General features: G+C 39.2%; 1 protein-coding gene across 1 annotated transcript; it reads right to left on the reverse strand.

Moving 5' to 3' along the window:
- Nucleotides 1–890: 890 nt before the first annotated feature.
- Nucleotides 891–17343, reverse strand: abhd5a (abhydrolase domain containing 5a). The gene is made up of 7 exons (XM_020528786.2): nucleotides 17196–17343; nucleotides 14464–14549; nucleotides 10554–10926; nucleotides 6628–6782; nucleotides 5996–6110; nucleotides 3902–4088; nucleotides 891–1512 (listed from the first exon to the last, which is right to left on the reverse strand). The coding sequence occupies exons 1-7, from the start codon at nucleotides 17222–17224 to the stop codon at nucleotides 1423–1425; spliced, it is 1035 nt and encodes a 344-aa protein (XP_020384375.1). The 5' UTR covers nucleotides 17225–17343; the 3' UTR covers nucleotides 891–1422.
- Nucleotides 17344–22994: the final 5651 nt, after the last annotated feature.

Consider the following 22994-nt stretch of genomic DNA (forward strand, 5'->3'; position numbering starts at 1 on the left):
GATCATGAATCATTTCGTTAAATTTAATAACTGGCTTACAAGCTATAGAACATACTTCTTGCCTATGTTTCTCTTTCCAGCCCTGTTGTTGCCATGCCCAAGGCAATGTCCAGTCAGTCCATCAGACTGAAAGAAAGCAGAAAGCACTGGCCAGAGACTTTTTCCTAGGGTGGAGGTAGCTATTACGAGGGGGCATAGTTTTAAAGTGAGTGGAGGTAGATATACGGGAGACATCAGAGGTAGGTTCTTTACTCAGAGAGTGGTCGGGGCGTAGAATGCATTGCTGGAGAGAGTAGTGGAGTAGGCCTCATTAGGGGCATTTAAGCAGCTATTAGATAGGCATATGGATGATACTACAAGGTAGGGGTGGAGGTTAGATAGAATTTAGGATTAGGGTAAAAGTTTGGCACAACAGAGTGGGCCAAAGGGCCTGTACTGTGCTGTACTGTTCTATGTTCTAATGCCTGTGGAATAGCTTCCAGCAATAATGAGCAAAGAGCTATACTGTTACTGAGGATATCAGTTGTTGTATCTTCATCCTTCACTTTATACCTAGGTGATGTACCTTACTGAAATTCTTCTAAAATTTAACATAGGTTTCTGATAGTTAAATTTTTGCTAAAAGTATCTATAGACAGCCAATATCAGACACAGATCAAAGTATCAACGCAATGTGATTCTTGCTGTGAATTCTTTGAAAGAGGGGATTGGTGACCAAAATCTTAGTCTAAAACATAGAAAGATCCTCAGTGACACAGAAATTTATCACGCTTCTCAGAAATGCCTCAGAGTGCTCATGCATTAAATTACTTGGTTGGAGTGCACTGACTTCACTTATATGAGCAAATAATACAGAGAAAATGAAAAGAAGACTAGTGCAAAACATATTTTTTAAATAATTTGTCGTCTAAGGTATATTTTAAGTGTAAATTTAAATTAATAAATTTCTTTCAACAGCTTTTATATTTTCAAAGCAAAAATCTTTGTAATCAGACCACTAAAATTGCACAAATATATTAAATAGTTATAAGACATCAGAATTAATATTGCACAATTAAATGCTGTCATGGCAGAGGTAATCAAAACTAAAACTTGGTAATAACACTACTAAATAGTTTCAAAACAATGTTTCAACAAAGCAGGAAGATATTGGCATGAGTCTCATTTTGAATTTCAAAGTTTCAGAAAGGATTATGCAACTTCTGATGCTCATGTAGTTTACATTGACTTCCTTGTTTGCATTCATTACATTTTGAATTAGAAATGCACAGGTTAGTTAGAAGTGCTGCAGAAATCCAAGACTGAATGATTAATATACAGAACTGCAGATTCTTAGCATTGTCTGATTGGCAATTTACAGGAATGCAGATTCCCAGTGTTGCGATTGTTAAAGTACAGAACAGTAAATTCTCAGTACAATTATTAGTCTACAGTACTGCAGATTCCCAGAACTGTTTGATTGAAGTCTTCTGGTTGATCAGCATACACATAATGGCCTGCACCTCGAATTGCCTATAAAGCAAAAGGAATGACAAACGTGTTAATGCTGACAAAATATATTGAATTATTTCTAGTTTTGATATTTAATGCAACTTTACATCAAAGTTGTTACATTTTATGAAGCTTTCAGCGTGCCCATTTGTCCTATGAGATTTTTAAGTTTTTGTAGTATGCCAGATCAACAGTCAGCAAGGCCTATTTGTCAACTGCTTTTAAACAATAGATTGGTTTATTCCTCTATAAGACTATACTTCAGACCTCAAAAGAAACAAAACATCCAGAAGCCTTTATTCAAAATATGAAAACCAAATGATCTAACAAACAAATACAGTCACATATTTAAAGGACATTTTTCCTCACTCCCTGAATTGATAAAATGAAAGAAACAAACTAAACTTTTGTAGATAACTTTCAAAAGCAGGTAGTACTTTTCCTTTCTTCTAGAAATATCAACCTATCTTTTCATGATATTGGAAAAAAAAAGTGTCCTGATTCCCTCGTAATTTTTAAATAGTATTCTCATCAGATTATCTATTTGCTATTGAAAAAAAATTGCATTTCTATAATATCTTTCACAACTTCATGAAGTTCTAAACCACTTTACCGTGAACAAAGAAATTTTTGAATTGTAATGTAGCAAGCATGCAGTTACTGCACACAGCAAACTTCCACTGTACTCTGGGATAACTCCTAGGGTTAAAAAAAGACTCAAGGATTCAGACTGGAGTCTTTGAACAAAGTGAATTTTAGAACTAACAGATGATTCTACTTCATAGCCAATGCTAAAATGGTTAAATCACCAAGGTCACTTCAGTAGGCAGTTATGTTTTCTAAAGATAAGACATGTATCAAAGACTTCTCAAGGAAGACTGTCTGTAATGAAAACTATCATGCATGGTCATAGAAAAGAAGGACTTCATTACAGTCTAACAAATCTACGAGTACTGTAAATTGTAAAACATCAAACAATCAGCTGACCTCAGGTGGGTGATTAGCATGTAACCAGAGGTTTCTAATATGCATCTGTTCAAATTAATAATACTTAAAGAAAAATGAATTATTATGATAATTTGGTGATTTGAACATTTTAGTTCCAGCAATTAATTAGAATAATCTGCCAATTCCAAATGTAATTTTGTTCAAAGACTAGTTTGAACTTCTTGGGCCTTGATTTAACCCCATGGGTTTTCCAAGAATTATGAATAATTGCTAGGTTTTTCACTGAAAGGAAGACATATTGTCAAAGATTTTTATCTTGCTCTCATCAGGACAAATGCAAGAATTCCAAATTTCACACAATCATAACATTTATATTACATGAATAAAGAACGGTAATTCGTTGACAAATAAACTCTAATTGGTCAAGGTATTGCCATGAAGAAAGAAAAAGAAACTATAGGTTCCCAAGCCACTGGGTAATTTAAAAAAAAAGTAAAAAGCCTTGAGAATGGGTCCCTGCATCTTTTAAAGTATATATTTCTTTTATATGTTTGTACATAATGTAGACAAGAACCTAAGAAATAAGAGCAAGAATAGGCCTTCAAGCCTACAAGCTTGCTCAGCCAATCTATAGAATAAAGTCAATCTGCTTTAAGCTCCAACTTCACTTTAGTCACCTAACAAAAAGATCAGAAAATGGATCTCACTTGGTCAAATTAAAATGTAATTACAAACTGGCTTTCAAATCCCCAAAAAAAGTTGAGACAGAAATCAAAGTTACAATAAAGAGAAGCTAGATGAGATCACAAGAGCTCTGGTAAAGTTCACATTAGCCTATGAAGGGGGTTTTGTACGTGAAAAAAGACCAAGAATGAAACTCCAAAACATTTTAGTAGTTTATTCAAATGTTCATTGCTTATATGTGAGCATGACAAAGTCTCAGAGCAGAAGGACTGAAGTTAATTCCTCATGTGTGAATATGAAGGGAGAGACGAGATGAATGGATCAGAGAATTGGGTGCAGAGGTCAGTCCTTCTGCTAAAGAAATCAAGCAAATAGGCATGGAAGTTCAACATGGTAATTTTCCAGGCTTTTTTCTGACAGAGTCAAACCACTCAGAGTTCTGCAGAACAAAGCAAAAACAAAAAAGACAAATGGGTAGTTTTAAAAAAATCTACTTTGACATAAATCCCATGTAATTCCCACTCTTTGGGTGTCTAGCTGTCAAGAACACTGGGATATGGCATGCTGGACATAGCACCCAAAGCTGTAATGTATTTCAATTGGGAACTTCTTGTACTGGCCCTCTCCTATCCCACAAATTACCACAAAATAGAGGTCAGCAGCAAATTCCACAGGTCCCTTCACTTTTCCATTCTCGATGAACTGTGTACAGGCCTTATGGGTTCTCAAAACTGACATCTGAGAGCGAAGATCTTGAAATATAGAATTCATTACTTACTATTATGTTGACAGAGGATGTTGGTCTTAGTGCTTTGATCTGTTTTCCAGAGTAGCCATCTATGCAAGAGCGTGCTCCATAAATTGCTGTGATGGAGATGTGCTCTTGTATCTGATTGATCCGCAATAGCATTGGTTGTTTGGCCCAGCCGTAAGGTATAGTCATGTTCTTGAAAGCAACTTCACCACTAAAAACATGGGGAAAATTGAAACTTGATAGGAAACACCTAAATTTTCTTTCCATTCTCACATAACTCCTGTTCAACTGGGGTGGATTGAAAAGTCTGCAATACTTTGTAATAGCCATCAGGTATTGACTATGGAGAGGAATTTGAATAGCTTGTTAAAGTTATACCATTTCTGAGATGGAACAATTCAATGACAGCTGTAACAGTTCACTTAGTACGTGAAGGAAAGAACTGTCAAAATTTAACCCAGTGCTTCCCAAATCTTTTCCCTATATGTCCCAATTTTAATTCTTCGGTCTGTTTTTGCACCCCAAAATGAATGCTGGGGATAGGTCAATGGTTAGAGAGTTGTTTGTCAGAGGGGTTGAGACTTGTTTAGAAACTGCAATATATTCTAATAATAGAACAACAAATTTTGAGTAATTTGTCCAGGATGAGAATGGCCAGCCAGACGACAAATTCTTAGTGACATCTTCAATTCCCTGGAAACTCAGGACAACAATGAATTTAAATGCAGAGGAGATGGCAAAAAGAAACTGGTTATTGATGGAAGCACAGTTGTGGAGTGGGCTGTGGATGAAAGAGGGTGAAAAACACAGTGATGAGGAAGCAATCATTCCATGCAAATATGGATGAGTAATTAAAGACACAGCTCTCAAAATGATCCAATTCAGGTCGTTGAAACAACAAATGGTGTCATGAGCTCCCCTCCCCTACACCAGCATGAAGGCAGTATCTGGAGTTGGCCTTGTCCAGATCATCTCTCGGTCCCTTCCTCCCCACCCGCCCATGTCATATCATACAATCTGCACTTTACTGCTGCATTATTGAAGTGGAATGAGCTTGTTGTAGAGAAAAACACAATTTTATTCCATTTAAGTATTCTATTGGATCCTATGGGAAACTGATTACATTGTGTGTATGTATTTGTGTTGGTGGGGGGAGAGCACAAAGGGATTGGTGCTGTTTTAGTGCAGTTCCGGTTTTGCAACAGGGGGGCGCCGTCACATTAGTTTCAAGAGTTAAAATAGTTTCACATTGGAAACTAATTTGGCAAGCACTGATTTAAAGGTTTATTTGTACTACACCAACTTTATGATTTCCCAGGAATAAAACCTATCTGAGCCTTTATATTTAATAACTAATGAAAGATGCAGTTTTCATGATCCAAACAAAGCTCAGTGCAAATCATAAATTCCTGACTACTTTATTTCTTGAATATTGTAGTTTTAGCTTTTTGTCAGCACAACCAAAACCAATCTCATATTTATTGATGTTTCATTTAAACTCAATTTACTCTGTAAAGGGGTTTACTTTTCACTGCCAGAGCAGTTCAGAATTGTAGAATGGTTACAGTTAGAAAAACAGACCATTCTGCCTGTCATGTACATTTGTCAGTGCACAGAACCACTCACTCAGTGCTACGCCCTTCCTCTTTTGTTATAGCTGTAATCTTTGCTCTTCAGATAATAATCTAATTGTTTTCTGAAATCTACAATTGAATCTGCCTCCACTACATTGTAAGGCACTGCATTCCAGATCCTAACTACTTGTAGCATAAAAAAAGTTTTGCCTCATGTCATCGTTGATTCTTTTGCTAATTAATAAAATCAGTGTCAAATGCTTCTGGACTCCTTTTCCACACTACACCCCCCCAAAGAAAGGGAACAGTTTCTCCTGATCTACTCTGCCCAAATCCCTCATGATCTTAAGCAACTCTATCAAATTTCCTCTCAATCTTCTTTTCTAAAGGACAGCGATTCCAAATTTTCCCATTTATAAATACAACTGTCATTACTGTCATTTATGGTTCAGCTCAAAACATATGCCATAAAGATCAAGGAAACAATTATGCTGGAGGAAAAAAAATGGACTAAAACATCTAGCACTGACGACTCTATGTTTACCTGGGAGTTTGTGCATTGCAGTGATAAATATACTCGGTGACAGTATTTTCATCTTCGCAAACCGAGGAGAACTTTTGTTTGAAGTCTGGCCTTAATCGTTGAACCAGAATCGGACCTGTGATAAATTAAGAAACATTTCACCACTGACAGATCTTTGTTGTTAAGGAGTATACAGATATGAAGCAAAGGCAGGTAAGTAGATTTGAAATACAGATCAATCATGAATTAAATACAGGAACAGGGTTAAAGGGCTGAATGGCCTCTTTTTGTTTTGATATAATGCTTCCCAAGGAGGTTGGATCTTTGATAAGGAGAGTCAGATACAGTCAGTGAAACAAACAACTCTGGAGGGTCAAAGGGCTTCTTTCTCAATCCTTAAGTTGTTATTTAGATAAAGCCACAATCTGGAAACAGCAGAATAAAATAACTTAACATTATAGAATGTGGCATCTATTGCAGCAACACATTTTCTGAGAGAATAACTTCCAGTATGAAAGTTAGAAAATGTTTACTTGCATTCAGATACGTGTTCTTGTTAATTACTCCTGTAACATTGTGCACCAATGCTAGTGTACAGCTGAGAGTGAATTTTCTGTTGTGAAATAGGATCAACATACAATATTCTTTCTTACCAAAGGGTCCAGCCAGTCGAAGGCCTGCCAATGGGTTGAAGGGACTCAGGATTGCACCTAGGGCTTTTATCCAGATTGGCATTGGTCGCTCCTGTTCTGTGTGGTTAAGTCGCTCTGGAAATCCCCATGGCTCAACCAAAATGAGGTGCTTTACCCTAAACAAAACAGATGCATTCACTGTTATATGTTTCTACAATAGCCACTTACACATCTGTTTAACTTAAGATATTGGGTGTGATATCCCTGATTAAAGACTTGCATTTCTAGTGTGCCTTTCACAAGGAGAGACGGTTGCCTAGCAGTACTGTCGCTGAATCAGCAATCTAAAGATCCAGGTAAATGCTTTGGAGACATGGGTTCAAGTTCCACCTTGACAGATAGTAGAATTTCACTTCAGTTAACAAACCTGGAATTGAAAGCTGGTCTCAGTAATGTTGGCATCAAACTATCATTGATTGTGTAAAAGCCTATCTAATTCAATAATGTTCCTTAGAGAAAGAACTTTGCCTTTCTTACCCAATCATGCCTACATGTAACTCCAGATGCACAGTAATGTGGCTGAGTTTTACTGCCGTCTGAAATGGTCTAGTAAGCCACTCAATTCAGGGAAATTAAGGATAGGTCAGGAACATTCACATCCCATTAAAGAATAAAGCAGTTTACAGCACTGAATTGATTTTTGAAGTGTTGTCACTGTTATAACGCAGGAGACATGGCAGTCAGTTTGCACACAGAAAGATCCCAGATTCAATGAGAAAGCGACCAGTTAACTTTAGTAATGTCATTTGGGGATACATATTGGCCCAGGTCAGTGGGAAGAACTACTATGCTGTTATCCAAAGTAATTCCATGTGATATTCTATAATCACCTGATTGGATTTTAAACCAAGGTCCTATCTGCTCTATCTGAATGATGGCACTTCCAACAGTGCAACACTCCCTCTGTACTCCACTAGATTGTCATCTTGGATTTTGTGTTCAAGTCTCTAGAAGAGGAGTGTCTTGAGTCCATGACCTTCCCACTCAGAAACAAGACTGTTGCCTGCTGATCTACAGCTATCCAAAGGTAGAAAAGTGGCTTATAAAGCACCTCTTCAATGCCTCTAAAGTAGCAGTGTGAAAATTCAGAAGAAATAATCCCACAAATGCAGAATGGAAGGAACAGAAAGAACTGAATGAGGAAGTTGAACAAAATAAAACAACAATTGATAAAATGATAAATGCCTTTTCTAAGTGTTCAAAGTAAATTGCATCAGGTCATTTCAATTCAGCTGTATTATCTGAAGCTGAACTTTGAAATACAGGTTTTATCACAGTACTGAAAACATGATTAGAAACTGCTAGATAAATAGATATAGGTTCAAATCTATAACATCTGCAAGTACAATGTGAAATTTCAGCTTTGTTATGCTTGCTTCAACTGAGCAACACCCAAGAACCAAGACAGGAAAGGGGGTGAGAGACTCAGAATACAGGGTGAGAGGAACATGCAGAAAATAAGATGAGAAACATAAGGTGCTGGGTGAAACACAAAGAGAAACAGAACAATACATTAGTAAAACAGAAACGGAATGGGAAAGAGACACAAAAACAGAGAAAAACAGATAAGAAAGAGGAAGAGAGGAAAACAGTACGATAGGGAGATACAGAAATAAAACAAAAATAGGGATTAACATGAAACAAAACATGGAACAAGGAGAAAAATGAGAAACACCAAAGAAAGGGACTACATTAAGAGAGTGAAAGCTCTATTGATGGTATAAGAATTGGTCTTTAAAATCTGGGGCTAATTTAACTTATCCTGCCAGTGAGGAACAAAATGCCATTGGGTACATTTTTGAATTTACAGCTTGCCAAGTTTTACTTTCGTTTCAAATCGACAAGTAATATGGGCAGGTGTAAAATCCATCTGATATGAGTTTCCCACCTTAGATTAAAATTCCCGCTGCAGTCTCATCAGAACCTCTCTCAGCCATAAACTAGGATTTCCTAACCTGCCCACCATTTTCTTTAATTGAAGTGACTTTATGGTAGTTTGGATGAACGAGCAAGAACATGTTTTCTCTTTCTTCCTTGCACTTATGTCATTTTCTTTCAATAGAAGTACACAAGGATACCAAATGCTACAAGCAGTTTGAGAAATGCTATCCATGATTTAACCGGTTGAACTTGTATTTCTTGCTGATGTGTCACCGGTGTTACCTCATCAGTATATCATTACTGACTATCTGTAGTGTAACTTGGGCAATAATCAACTGATGGGGAGATGGTGGCATAGTGGTAATGTTACTGGACTAATAATCCAGAGCGGTCCAAGTTAATGTTCTGAGGACATGGCATGGCAGCTGGTGGAAATTAAATTCAAAGAATCTGGAGTATACAAATAGTTTCAATGATGGTGATCATGCTGACCCTTAGGGATGATGGTTAAAAACCCATCAGTTTTGTTAATATAGAGAAGGAATTCTGTCATTCTTGCCCAGTCTGACTTACAAGTGATTCCAAATCCATAACAACATGGTTAATTCTTAACTGTCCTCTGAAATGACAGGCCACTTAGTTCAAGCGCAATCAGGAATTGGTAACAAATGCCAGCCTTGTGAGAGACACCCACATCCCATAAAAGAATAAAATCAGCACTGCTCAGAAATCATCGCATCATTCCACCAAACAGGATTGTTTTGGTCACGACATTTTCTGCCCTCTGTATGATTCTTGAATGTGATGGACATTTCTCTGTTGTTAATGTGACCCCATCAAATAAAAATCTATCTCCATTTTGAAAGCTCCAGCTACCCTTCCAACTACAGTCTATTGGGATGGAGAGATTCCAGATTTCTATAACAGTGTATGTAAAAGTGTTTCCTGATTTGACTCCTCTAATTTTAAGAGTGTAAAGTAGAAACAGTGCAGAGACAGAAGGTGATGATCTTTGTACTGGATAAGATGTGGGACTTAATGGCTAGCTTGGGGTTGAGCAAGGAATTAATACTGCAATTAGTCAAACACTTCAAAAGGAGTGAGGAAGGGATGAAGTGAATGTAGAGGGGAGCAGAATTTTTGGTGAAGAATGAGAGAAGAAGAATTAATCACTAGGGAGAGGCAGGACTAATATTTGTAATACTATTTACCTAATACTTTATAAACTTAACATGTAAGTAATTTCCTTGTTCCTTCCCTTCAACTCTCATTCTTCGTTATTTACACTATAAAATTTCTGATTGATTTATTTCCTATATGGAAGGGAAGATTAAGTTAACATGCAAATAAGGACTTGTCTATTCTTGCTTCCTTCCTGTTTATGTCTCACCTTTTCTAGATATTTGCCATGATAATATGAGGTATGGTCCTTCATTTCTCACAACGGACTTATAGTTCCCTCTGAAGCTGTCACGGGCCAGAACATTTAACTAATCGTATCCACATCCTAAACAACAGCTTTGTTATTTAGAAGTTAATTTTATAAAACAGCTGAAAGTTTGTTTTATTTTTCTTCTTAATGTGCTTTTTCTATCCCTCACAATTATAAGTTGTCATTTTGAGTTTCAATTCCTGGTTTGACTCTCATTCTTCAACAGGTTTGTCAGGTTATCAACAGCTGGAGCTCCAATGTTGGAGCCGCACAAATTGGTTGGAAAAATGCATCCGAATAATAAACATTGAAAGCACAATATGAATAATACTGATCAAGAATGATGGAGGATCTACAGCCCACTAGCTGAGTCTAGACAGGAATCTACAGCCCACACCTTGACAGAAGTTACGTTTTATGTGCAGAAATGTCAAAGAAATTGTTAGACTTTTTTCAATGGTGACGATAACTAGCAACTACTGATTTATCAAAACTGCTTACCAAAACCCTCCAAATTTGCACCTTCCTCCTAATTCTTCAAAACTGTTATTCATACAAAATGTTTTCTACCTACCTTTGTGGATATTTAATTGTGTATGATGCAGCCAAATAAGCTCCAAGATTATGTCCCAACAAAATCATTTCCTCTGTTCCCACTGTAGCTCTCCATTCCTCTATAGACTCCACAAATTGTGTTTCTGCCAGTATTGAATCAGAGCTGAAATGAGGTCTACTACTTTGACCAAAACCTATGAGGTCAAAAGCATATACAGTGCGTTGTAGGCTAAGTGCATCAAAGTTCAAAGTCCAAAGTCCAACTCCCCCTCCAAATCCATGAATCAGAACAAGTGGAGTTTTGTTATGAGTGTCCTGATTGAATATTAGTGTCCATATCTTGTTGCCACTTGATAGCGTAATATATTTTTTCGTAAATTTACTTCTGACACCTGCAAAATGTAAAGTAGTTAAAATCAATCAGATTTGCATTTTCTCTTTCTGAACTTAACAAATTAGTCAAACAATAAACTGATGAATCAGCAATCTAACTTGGATTTTAAGGATTCAGGTTGACTGAATTGGACCTGCCTTATAAATACTGTGAGTAAGCAGCAGCTTACAGCCTAAGAATCCTGCAGTGAATAACTCACCTCCTGGCTCCCCAAAGCCTGTCAACAAGGCACAGGTCAGGGGTGTGATGTAATAGTCTCCTTTTGCCTGGATGACTGCAGTTCCAACAACACTTGAGAAGTTCATCACTATTCAGGGCAAAGTTTGTTTGGCACTCCATCCACCACTTTCAATATTCACTCACTTTATCACCAATGCAAAGTGGCAGCAGTGTGTATGTCTATAAAATACACTACAGGAACCTTACAAGATTTCTTTTACAGCAAACCACCTAGAAGCATAGGGCACAAGACATAAACCATCCCAACTTGGAACTATATTACTATTCCTTCACTGTCATAGGTCCCCTCTAACAACACTGTGGATGTATCCATATAAGCAGCAACAATTCAAGAAGGCAGCTCTATCAATCTCAATCTTGAACATACTCAATGACTGAGCATCCCTAGATCTCTACTACAATTCCAAAGACTCACAATCTTCCTCATCTCAGTCCTAAACGGTCAACCCTTATCCTGAGACAGTGACTCCCAGTTCTAAACTCTCCAGTCAAAGCAAACAACCTTGCAGCAACTGTGTCCAGCTTCCTACCTCTACCCCAAGGTCATCTTTCTTGTAAAATCCAGAGAAATATAGACCCATTCTGTTCAACAGGTTAGATTGTAATGATAACATTTGGATGCCATACTAGAAGAGAACGTGACGTTTAATTCACTAAACAATCTGTCCTCCTCCTATATTTTTTCAAAACAAAAATCTATTTAAATACATTTTTCAGTATAGGCAAAACTGGAAGGATTACAGCAGAGACAAACAAGGTAGGGGACTGTTTTCAGTAGAGAGGTTGGAACAGATTAGTTCCTCAACTGACACAGTGTACCCTGGTTTTTGATGGAACTCCACAATGTGAGAAAGCATTCTGCTGAGTCCAGAAATAACTTCAATACAACCATTATATTGTCTCTCTCCACTACTTAACTGTTGCCAATTATTTTGCATAGACATTTCCCTTGTTTCAGTACAGTAATTATCAACCATCAATGGGTCCATCTTTTGAAGTAGATAAATCGCTTCTCCCTTACTTTCTACTAAGCGTCCATTTGTGTTGAGACACCTTAATTAATTCTGCATTGATGACTTTCTGGCACTGGCATTCCAAATCCCTCTAACTTCTTATACAATGAAAGGTTACTGGATTCACCGCTAACCATCTTAACTCAAATTTTAAAACTATATCTGTCGCTTGTAAGTTCCGAGTGGAGACAGTAATTTCTCATCTACCTCAGTCCATATTTTTTTGAAAGGTTGATCACATTACTTTTAACCTCCCCTCTAGCAGGAAATTAACCCAGGTTTAATCAACCCCTCACCACAGGTCGGTCTCTTTGTCCCAAGTAACACCCTGGTAAATGCATGCTCAACAATCTCCCCAGGCACTATATCCAGCCTAAGGTTAGATGCCCAAAGCAAACAATCTCCTTCTCAAGCAGCCCCTGGAGACTAAAGATGATTTTCTTCCACTCTGCAGTTGTGAGTCCTAAGGTGGCTGAACAAACCAACAATGGTTCTCAACTCCCTGTCACAGGTAGGCCAGGTGGTGTTTGAAGAGGTGGGTGGAAGGATTACACACCTTCTGCTGTTTACACTTGGCCTCCAACTGTGCCTGTCAGTGATGCCCGAGATGGTTAGCACCTTCATGGATGCTTCTTCTCCAGCTTGGGTGGTCTTCAGTAAGAGATTACATGAAAAGATAGGGATATTGCATCTTTTCAGGGAGGCTTTGAGGACCCCCTTGAAGTGTTTTCTCCTGCCCGCCTGGTAACCACTTGCTGCAATGGAGATCAGGGTAGAAAGTTTGTTTTGGAAGTCTCGAGTCAGGCATTATTTTTTATAAATTCATTAATGGGATGTAGGCATTACTGATCAGCATTCACTGCCCAACCGTAATTGCCTGCAGGCAGTCAACCACATTGCTGTGAATCTGGAGTCACGTAGAGGACAGACCAGGTAAAAACAGCAGATTTCCTTCTCTTAAGGAGGGATTCAGGTGAGGTTTTACAACAATCAACAGTGAATACATGGTCACCATTAGATTAATCAATTTTCACTATCTGTCAATGTGGGATTCGAACCCATGTCCCCAGAACATTAGCCTGGTGTTCTAGATTACTGATCCAATGACATTACCAATCCTGCCCCACCTCCAACAGACCCCCTCCAAAACACACACATTCTCCCTATCTCCACGCCCTCTTCACCTCACCCCTGATATAGATGATTTGGCCTGCCCAACACACTGTGAAGCAAACTTGGACAGTTAAAGCAATGAAGGATGGGACAGCAGGTTCAGAGTCAGGATCAATGAAGAGAGAGTTAGAGTCAATCAGTTAAAGCAGGAGTAGAAAGAGAAGTAGCTTTTTTATATTCATTCATGGGATGAGGGTGTCGTCATCTAGGCCAGCATTTATTACCCACCCCTAATTGCCCAGAGGGCATTAAGAGTCAACCACATTACTGTGGGTTTGGAGTCACATGTAGGCCAGACCAGTTAAGGATGGCAGAGATAGCCATACTGGAGTCTGAGATGCTGGAGTCTGAGATAACACAGTGTGGAGCTGGAGGAACACAGCAGACCAGGCAGCATCAAGGATGGCAGTTTCCTTCTCTGAAGGATATTAATGAACCAGATGAGTTCATCAAGGATAAAAAGTAGCATTGGTACTGCTTAGATCTGCTTAGCTATTTGGACACATGAAGCCTGCTGGTCTGGCTGCAATGAGTCTTTGCTGATCTTATAGGGACTATTAATTTAGAGAATAATCTCAACTTTGAAATCAACTGACAAGTAAGCAGGAGCTAAATACAATACAATTTATGCCTTTTATTTTTCCTTTGCTTGTTTTGTTTGTTTTCTTTCAGTCAGTGGCACACCGATTCGGGGCAGATATTTTGGTTCCTTGTTTCTTTTCTTCCCACATCATCATTCTCTTTGGTTCTGGAAGACTAACTTCTGTCATTTAATCTTTTCTCTCTTTCATCCTAACACAGACCTTCCTTTTGATCTTGTTCCATCCACTAGTTACTCAAAATCCTATTATATTTCTAACTTCCTCCCCTTTTGATCAAAGGTAACAGATCTGAAACAATAATTCTGTATCTCTCTCCACAGATCCTGCCCTAACTACTGATTACTTCCAGCACTTTGTTTTAATTTCTGATTTCCACTGTCCATATACTATGCATTACAAGGACCAGCACTCTGTAAATGCAGCCACCGTTTTATATTCTAAATCAGGACTTAGCAAAATCTATGAAGAATGTTCAATAGACAGAAAAGCTAAATAATCTCTCCTTACCCTGTAACATTTTATCCTCAGCATCCTTGAGAAGAGACAAAGATGTGGGACACCAAGTAGGCAGCCAACTGAGAAGCCATCCTAACCTATCAAGAGAAAAGGGTTAAACATTGAGAAATGTGTCTTATCACAGATGCAACACCAGTTCTGTGAGATAAAAATCACTTGTCAAAATGTTTCTCAAGAATGCAATTATTTCACTATTGTGCCTCACATGATGGATATAGTGTGGAAATTCAGCCTGACTGGTGTGTTGCTGTCCAGTATATAGAATGGACATGTAGTTTCACTCTGGGCTACAACCATCTGGTATAAAGCCTAGATATGCAGTCTCACTATGGACTGTGACTGTCTGGATTACAGATGGATATTCGATGTCACTCTGTCTATGACTGTCCAGTGTAGAATGGATATTTAGTCTCCTTCTGGGCTATGAATGTCAGGTTTCTTAAGTGGAAATTCAGTCCAACTCTAGTCTATGATGGTCCGGTTTCTCGAGGGCACATTCAGCCTCCCAAGTGGTATCATAGCCTAGTTCTCAAGTGGTCTATTGCTGTCTGATTTCTAGAGTATCACAGTCCAGTTTGCAGTGGACATTGATCTCTCTTTGGGTACTACTGTCCAGTGTATAGAATGAATGTTCAGTCTCTCTGGGGTATTGCTTTCTGCTATGAAATGGACATTCAGTTTCTGTGCATATCACAATCCGGTATATGATATTCAGTCTCTGTGGGGTATCACTGTCTAGTTTACAGCAGACATTCAGTCTCTCTGGGTATTGCTATCCGGTCTATAGAACGGACATTCAGTCTCTCTAGGGTATCACCTTCTGGCAGGCAGCGGGCATTCACTCTCTCCGGGGTAACGGTGTCCACTATATAATAGACATTCGCTCTCCCTGGAGTACCACTGTCCAATTTATGGTGGACATTTACACACACTGGGGTATCACTGTCTGGTATATAATGCACATTCAGTTTCTCTAGGGTATTGCTGTCTGGTACACAGTGGACATTTAATCTCCCTGGGGTGTGACTGTCCAATATATACCTGACATTCACTGTCCTGGGGTATCGCTGTCCAGGATATGGTGGACATTCACTCTTACTAAATTATCACTGTCCAGGATATAATAAACAGTCACTCTCTTTCTGGGGTATCACTGTCCAGGTTGTAATAAACACTTGCTCTCTTTCTGGGGTATCACCGTCCAGGTTGTAATAAATGTCAAGCTTTTACTTATTGACTACAGCTCTGCCTTCAATACTATAATCCCAGTGAAACTAATCTCCAAACTCCGAGACCTAGACCTCTGCTCCATCCTCTGCAACTGGATCTTTGACTTCCTGACCTACAAACCATAACCAGTGAAGATTGGCAACAGGATGGGCACCCCACAAGGATGTGTACTTAGCCCCCACTGTACTCCCTGTACACTATTGACTGTATAGTGAAATTTTGTCCAAACTCCATTTGCAAATTCACTGATGGCACCAGCGTTGTAGGCCAGATATCAAACAATGACAATACAAAATAAAGAAGAGATAGAATGCTTGGTGACATGGTGCAAAGACAACAATCTTTCCATCAATGTTAACAAAACTAAACAGATGACCATTGACTTCAAGAAGCAAGGAGGAAGACAGGCCCCATCTACTCCCCATCTGAGCGTCAGGTTCCCAATAGTGATGATCACCAATCTGTCCTGGACCACCCATGCTGATGCGACGGTCAAGAAGGCACAACAGGAAGCTAGGGAAATTTGGCATGTCCATAAGAACCCTCACCAAATTTTACAGATACAGCACAGAAAGCATTCTATCTGGATACATCATGGCTTGGTATGGCAACTGCTCTGCCCAGGATCATCATAAACTACAGAAGGTCGTAAACACAGCACAGACCATCACACAAGCCAAACTTCCATCCATTGACTCCCTCTACCATTTTCAATGCCGCAGAAAGGCAGCCAATATCATCAAAAACCCCTCTCATCAGTTTATAATGTATTCCAACTTCTTCCGTCAGGCAGAAGATACAAAAAAAAAACTTAAACAAACACACCAACAGGTTCATGAACAGCTTCTTCCCTGCTGTTATTAGGCTTCTGAAAGGACCTCTCAAATTTCAAGTCTAAAGTTGATCTTGCTTTTTGTACACCTTTGCAGCCATACGTTTGTATTCCTTGCTTTGTTCAATCGCCCTATGATGTTTGTGTCTTTGTACGGAGTGATCTGTTGTGCTGCACACAAAACAAAGCTTTTCACTGAACTTAGGTACATGTGATAATAACTTGAATCAAATCACTCACTTTCTCTGGGGTATTACTGCCCAGTATTTAATAAACTTTCACTTTCTCTGGTGTACATCGCTGCCCAGTATATAATAAACATGCCCCATCTCCGGGGTATCACCGTCCAGTAAACACTATACATTCTCTCTCTCTGAGATATATGTGTACAGTACATAACGGACATTCCCAATCTATGGAGTATCGCTGTCAGGACATGTTAAACTTCATGCTCTTTCGGGTAATGCTGCCCAGTATTTAGTCAACACACACTCTCCCTCGGGAACGGGTGTACAGTATGTAATAAACATTCACACTCTCCCTGGGGTACAGTATATAATGAACATTCACACTCTCCCTGGGGTACAGGTGCACAGTATATAATGAACATTCACACTCTCTCTGGGGTACAAGTATACGGTTTCGCTCGGGTTGTACTCACAGTCCTGGCCCGGAGGAGTCCGCCGCCATATTATTCCCGGCTTGACGTCATCCACCACGCGCATGAACAACGAGGCGGCGGCGGGACAAGATCAACCCTTGTCTCCGGCTGGGAGGTCTGAGCGGCCATCTTGACGAAGAATTAGGAGGACCGTAATGGTATCGTGGGCCCAGTTTACATGTAATGCTGTGGTAATGTGTCACTTTATCACCCGGTGAACGGAGTCAATCATAACAAGGGGACAGCAAATTGTTTATCGAGATTCGTTCCCAAATGGTAGCTTTGCTCCAGTCACAGAATCATAGAAATGTTTCAGCGAAAAAGGAGTCAATTCGGCCCAAGATACCTGCGTGGGTCTTCAAATGAACATTTTGCCTCCTGCCATTTTCTTTTTCTCTCTTTAATCGTGCAATATTTTCATGGGAAAAAATCGTTCAATGGCCCCTTGAATACCTAAATTCAACCTGCCTCCACCACACTTACAGGCAGTGCATTCCTGACCCCAACTATTCGTTACCTTTTCTGAGGAAGGGTCATCGGACTCGAAAAGTTAACTCTGATTTCTCTCCTGAGATGCTGCCAGACGTGCTGGGCATTTCCAGCAAGTTCTGTACTAAACAAAAACAGAAAGAACTGCGGATGCTGTAAATTAGGAACAAAAACGGAAGTTTTCTGTTTCTGAGGAAGGGTCCCCGCACCCGAAAAGTTAACTTCGATTTTTTTTCTTCACAGATGCTGCCAGACCCGCTGAGCTTTTCCAGCAACTTCTGTTTTTGTTCCAGCAAGTTCTGATTTCTAGCATCTGCAGTTTTTTTGCTTTTTACTTGTTATCTTTCCTCACTTCACCCTTGTTTTTCTTTCGAAATCCCTTTAAATCTATGCCCTCTCCTCGTACCATTAAAAGTGAAACACAGTTTGTCCCTACTCTATCCACGACCCATGATTTTGAAAACCTCTATCAGCTCTTTTAGCTGAAAACAAAAAGTGCTGGAAATCACAACAGGTCAGGCAGAAACCATGGAGAGAGAGCAAGCTAATGTTTCAGGTTGAGATGACACTTCATCAGAGTTGACGTGAAATGTGGAGGGGGCAGCATTTATGCAACAGTTAGCGGGGTGTGTGGTTGGAGTGCTGGGAGAGAAAGGATCTTGATAGCTCAGATTAAGTGATCAGAATGTGAGAATGGCAGAACAATGTGTGTCTAACTGCCAAACTGGAAAGAACAGACAGTATCAGTGGGGCGGGGGAAGGGGAGAGATGACATTTAACAACTAGGCTAAAAGAAAGAGAATGGGTTTTTTTCTTCAAGTAACTCAGACCATTGAATATAGGATTTGGGACATCATGTTGACGTTGTACAGACGCTGACTGATCCAGTGAGGATATCTCAGATTTTATGTATACTTGAGAATTACAGCAACTGCAAATTTTTCAGCCAGTTCGCCCTATAATTTTTTTCTCTTCAAATATTTATCCAATTCCCGTTCTGAAAGTTGCTCTGCAATCTGTTTCCACTTCCCTTTTAGATAGCACATTCCAGATAACGATTCATTGCATAAAGAAGGATTTCCCATTACTGCCTCTGATTCTTTTGTCACTTGGCTTAAATCAGTATCCTATTTAGGGGATCCTTTTGACAACGGAAAAATGTTTTTTCCTTATTTATCCATTCCATAATCATTTTGAAAAACTTTATCAGATGTTCTTTCATCCTCTGCTCTATGGCGAACAACAGGAACTTCTCCAATCTCTACACATATCTAAAGCTCCTCATTTCTAGTAACGTTCTAGTAAATGTCTCCCCTCCTTAAGCCCTTGTCATCCATTCTATTTTGCTCAGAATTTATCACAGTAGTTCAAGTTAGGCCTAACCAAAATTTTACAATGGTTCACCATTTGTTATTTCCAAAGGAAAAATAGCATAAATATCAAGGCAGCAATCACTTTTATTGCTAATCCATCTTCCAAGTTCTTGTAAGATCTGGCTCCAGGACACTGATACAACTTCCCTGCAGAAATTTGTAATCTTTGCATTGAGATCTCTTTCAACCTAGTTCGGTACAGTTGTTCATGTCTATACACGAAAGTGTCAGGATAAACAATGTCTTACCTTAGTTATTGATATGGGCTAAAAGATTTGGACCTCTATACTTTAGAGAATTATAGACTTGGGGTAATCAGATTGAAGTTTACTAGGTGATGAAGGGAATCAATAATGTTTGGAGTGACAGCTTATTCTCATTAAATACGTTCAGGAGATGAAGAGGTGACAACTTTAAGTTGTACTAAGTGGAGATTTTAGTTTTGCTGTCAGGGATTGGTTCCATTCGCAGAAATTAATGAACCCCTGGATCAAACAGCTGTCTCATATGGTAGGCACTTACTGGCTTTGATTGACAGCTGAGCCTTTTTCTGATTGATGTGGAAAGCACCTTGCAACAGGGCAAAACAATTTCCTGGACTAGTTTCCATCTTTTCAATGGGTCAAAGAAGAATTTACTGGATAATTTCAGCTATGGCTTAGTTTTCACCTCCGATTCAGACAGACGAAGGATTTGAATCTCATTCCAAAGATTTAAGCACAAAATCGAGGTGAACACTCCCCGTGCAATACTGAGAGAATACTGCACGGTCAGAGGTGTTGTCTCTTATGCAGAGTATTAAATGGAGGACCTTTCTGTTCTCTCAGGTGCTTGTAGGAAACTAAATTAATTTCTAACATGTATAACTAAGCTAAACCAAACTGGAAAAAGTTGACAAACAGCTTTGATAAAGCAGACACAGCTGTAAAAGTTGATGACTACTCAAACACACTCCTGAATATAAGCCTGTAATTCCTGAAAACAAATAATTACCCTGAAAGTATAGTGAGACAGGAGCCTGAAATCTAAGCTGCCCAAAGATCCAATGTCCATACTTGTGTTAAAAGAAAAACAATTTCAAAAGTCTGAAGGAGAACGAAAGTTCACGTATGTTGAAGGTGCAATATTTATTTTCTGCAGGATTTGAGAATATTTTCCCATGATAATATTGATCTTAGATACTTGAATTTACTCAACTGTTATAAAGTCTCCTCAGGACAAATTTCTTGGAGTTTTGTTTTTGTGGTTTGATCAACTTTCTCATGAGATTGAGTAAATTAGGCAGAAGTCAGCTGTTGTGTGTTTGCAAGAAGAAGTAACCCCAATGGATTAATTTTAGTTCCATATTTTCTCATGGCTTTCTGATTGTCAATTTAACCTGCTGTGACAATCCATTACAGGCAGAATCGTGATCCCAAGATCACAATTTCCAGCAGCTGGACCAGGAACAACATTTGTTACACTTTGTTTTAAAATATCTATCCAGATCTCCTGATGGTGTTGACGCAATCATTAAGAATTGGTAACTGGCAACGTGGGTTTCTAGTATATTGTTCAGACATCTCTTAAGTGATAAATAATGGATGATATAGCGCTAAGTAATTTATTTGGTGAAAACATGATTCCTTTTGACAATTTACTAAGTGAATTTCGATCCTCATATTGTTTCACCATCACAGGTGATGCCATTATTGATCAATGCATTGAGTATAGGAATTGGGAGGTCACATTACAGCTGTACAGGACATTGGTTAGTACACTTCTAGAATACTGCATTCAATTCTGATCTCCCTGCTATAGGAAAGATGTTGTGAACTTGAAAGGATTCAGAAAAGATTTACAAGGTTGTTGCCCAGGGTTGGAGGGTTTAAGCTATAGGAAGAGCTTGAATATGCTGGGGTTATTTTCCCTGGAGCTTAGGAGGCTGACCATGTAGAGGTTTATAAAATCATGAGTGGCATGGATAGGGTGAATAGTCAAGGTCTTTTCCCCAGGGTCGAGGAATCCACAACTAGAGGGCATAGTTTTAAGGGGAGAGGGGAAGGATTTAAAAGGGACGTAAGGGGTAACTTTTTCACGCAGAGAGTGGTGCATGTATGGATTGCGCTGCCAGAGGAGGTGGTGTAGGCTGGTACAATTACAGAATTTAAAAGGCATCTGGATAGATACATGAATAGGAAGGGTTTGGAGGGATATGGGCAAAATGCTGACAAATGAGACCAGATTAATTTAGGATACCTGGTCAACATGGATGCGTTGGACCGAAAGGCCTGTTTCAGTACTGTACATCTCTATGACACTGAGATTTTGATTGATTGCAAGAAGGTTTCTGCTTATTTTCCTAACCAGTCTATTCGTGGGTGTTATGACATAGCTCTGGAACAGTTAGGACTTGAACCCAGGTCTCCTGGCTCAGAGTTTGGGGATACTACTGCACCATAAGAGCCCACTCTCAAAAGGTTTCTGCTCATTGTATCATAACATGCATCATCTGTCAGAGTTACACATATGAGTAAGGTTCCTGGTTGGTGATAATTCAATTGGTTTCAGCAGGGACACTAACAATTGGCTTTAAAAAGCAAATCAACCACTTGATTTTCAGAGGAAGCAACGGGTGAGGATAGGATGTATCAAAGGGTGAATGGCATGGTGAGATTGTACTCCAGCATGACTTAACATTTTCAAAGGCTCTGTTGGAATGGAGGCCAGCATGCATCAGCAATTTCAGGACTGCTAAGTAGAGCTATATTTTTGGCATGAGTTGGCAGCTTTACACGGCGGAGGGAGAAAATTGAAGTGATAAATTCACAAGTGGATGCAGCCCAATACTCTTTTTGAAAGCTTTCAGTGTCCAAATAAGAACACACATTCTCTCATTAGCTGTCAAGGGAGGGAACAGTACTAAGGGTGAGGATGGGTATCTTGCTTCCAAAGCTACACAATATTCTGATGAAAGGCCATCAATCTGAAATGATAACTTCATTTTAAAAAAACAAAGAACTGCAAATACTTGAAATCAGAAACAAAATCAGAAATTGCTGTAAAAACTCAGCAGGTCTGGCAGCTCCTGTGGAGAGAAAGCAGAGTTAACATTTTGGATGCAGTAACCCGCCTTGAGAACAGGAGAGATTGTTCTGAAGAAGGGTTACTGGACCTGAAATGTTAACTCTGCTTTCTCTCCACGGGTGCTGTCAGACCTGCTGAGTTTTTACACTTGTTTCAATTTTACAGCAGAATATTGCTATTCTGCAACTACTAATACAGTTCCCTAGCATTTATACCAACCGATGAATTTCTAGGAAAAGGGTCAAAGTCTCCACCTGGCATCAGTCCATGTAGCTCTGGCCATAGGGATTTCAGTCCACTGCACTTTGTATTGCATCAACCTGCACAAAGCTTACTAATGTTTAGAACATTCTTTAGCAACAATATTTAAATACACAGTTAAAGATAAAAAAAGGGCTATCAATTTATACACGACGTGTGGATGTCACCTGTGGATCAGTGCATGGCACTCTCACCTCAGAGAGAAAGTCATGGGTTCTAGGCCCACTGCAAAGACTCAAATGCAGTAAGGTACAAAGTGCTGCACTGTCTGAGGTGATGTATTTCAGGTGAGACATGAAACTAAGACTGTGTCTATTCGCTCAGCTGGACATAAAAAATCCTGCAGTACAATTTACAGAAGAGCAGGAGAGTTCTCCCTGGCATCCAGTATTTATCCCTCAACCAGCACTTAAAAACAGGTCAAGTGGCAACGATCACATTGTTGTTTCTGGGGCTGTTACTGTGTGTTAATTGGCTGCCCAGTTTTCTACATTACAATAGTGACTACACTTAACAAGTGCCTCATTGGTTATGATGTCCTTTGCAATGTTCTGAGGTTGTGATAAATGCTGAAGAAATGCAAGTTCATTCTTCACTGTGAACCTGTGGT

This window comes from Rhincodon typus, chromosome 4 (genome assembly GCF_021869965.1).
Source record: "Rhincodon typus isolate 14 chromosome 4, sRhiTyp1.1, whole genome shotgun sequence".
Taxonomy (NCBI): domain Eukaryota; kingdom Metazoa; phylum Chordata; class Chondrichthyes; order Orectolobiformes; family Rhincodontidae; genus Rhincodon; species Rhincodon typus.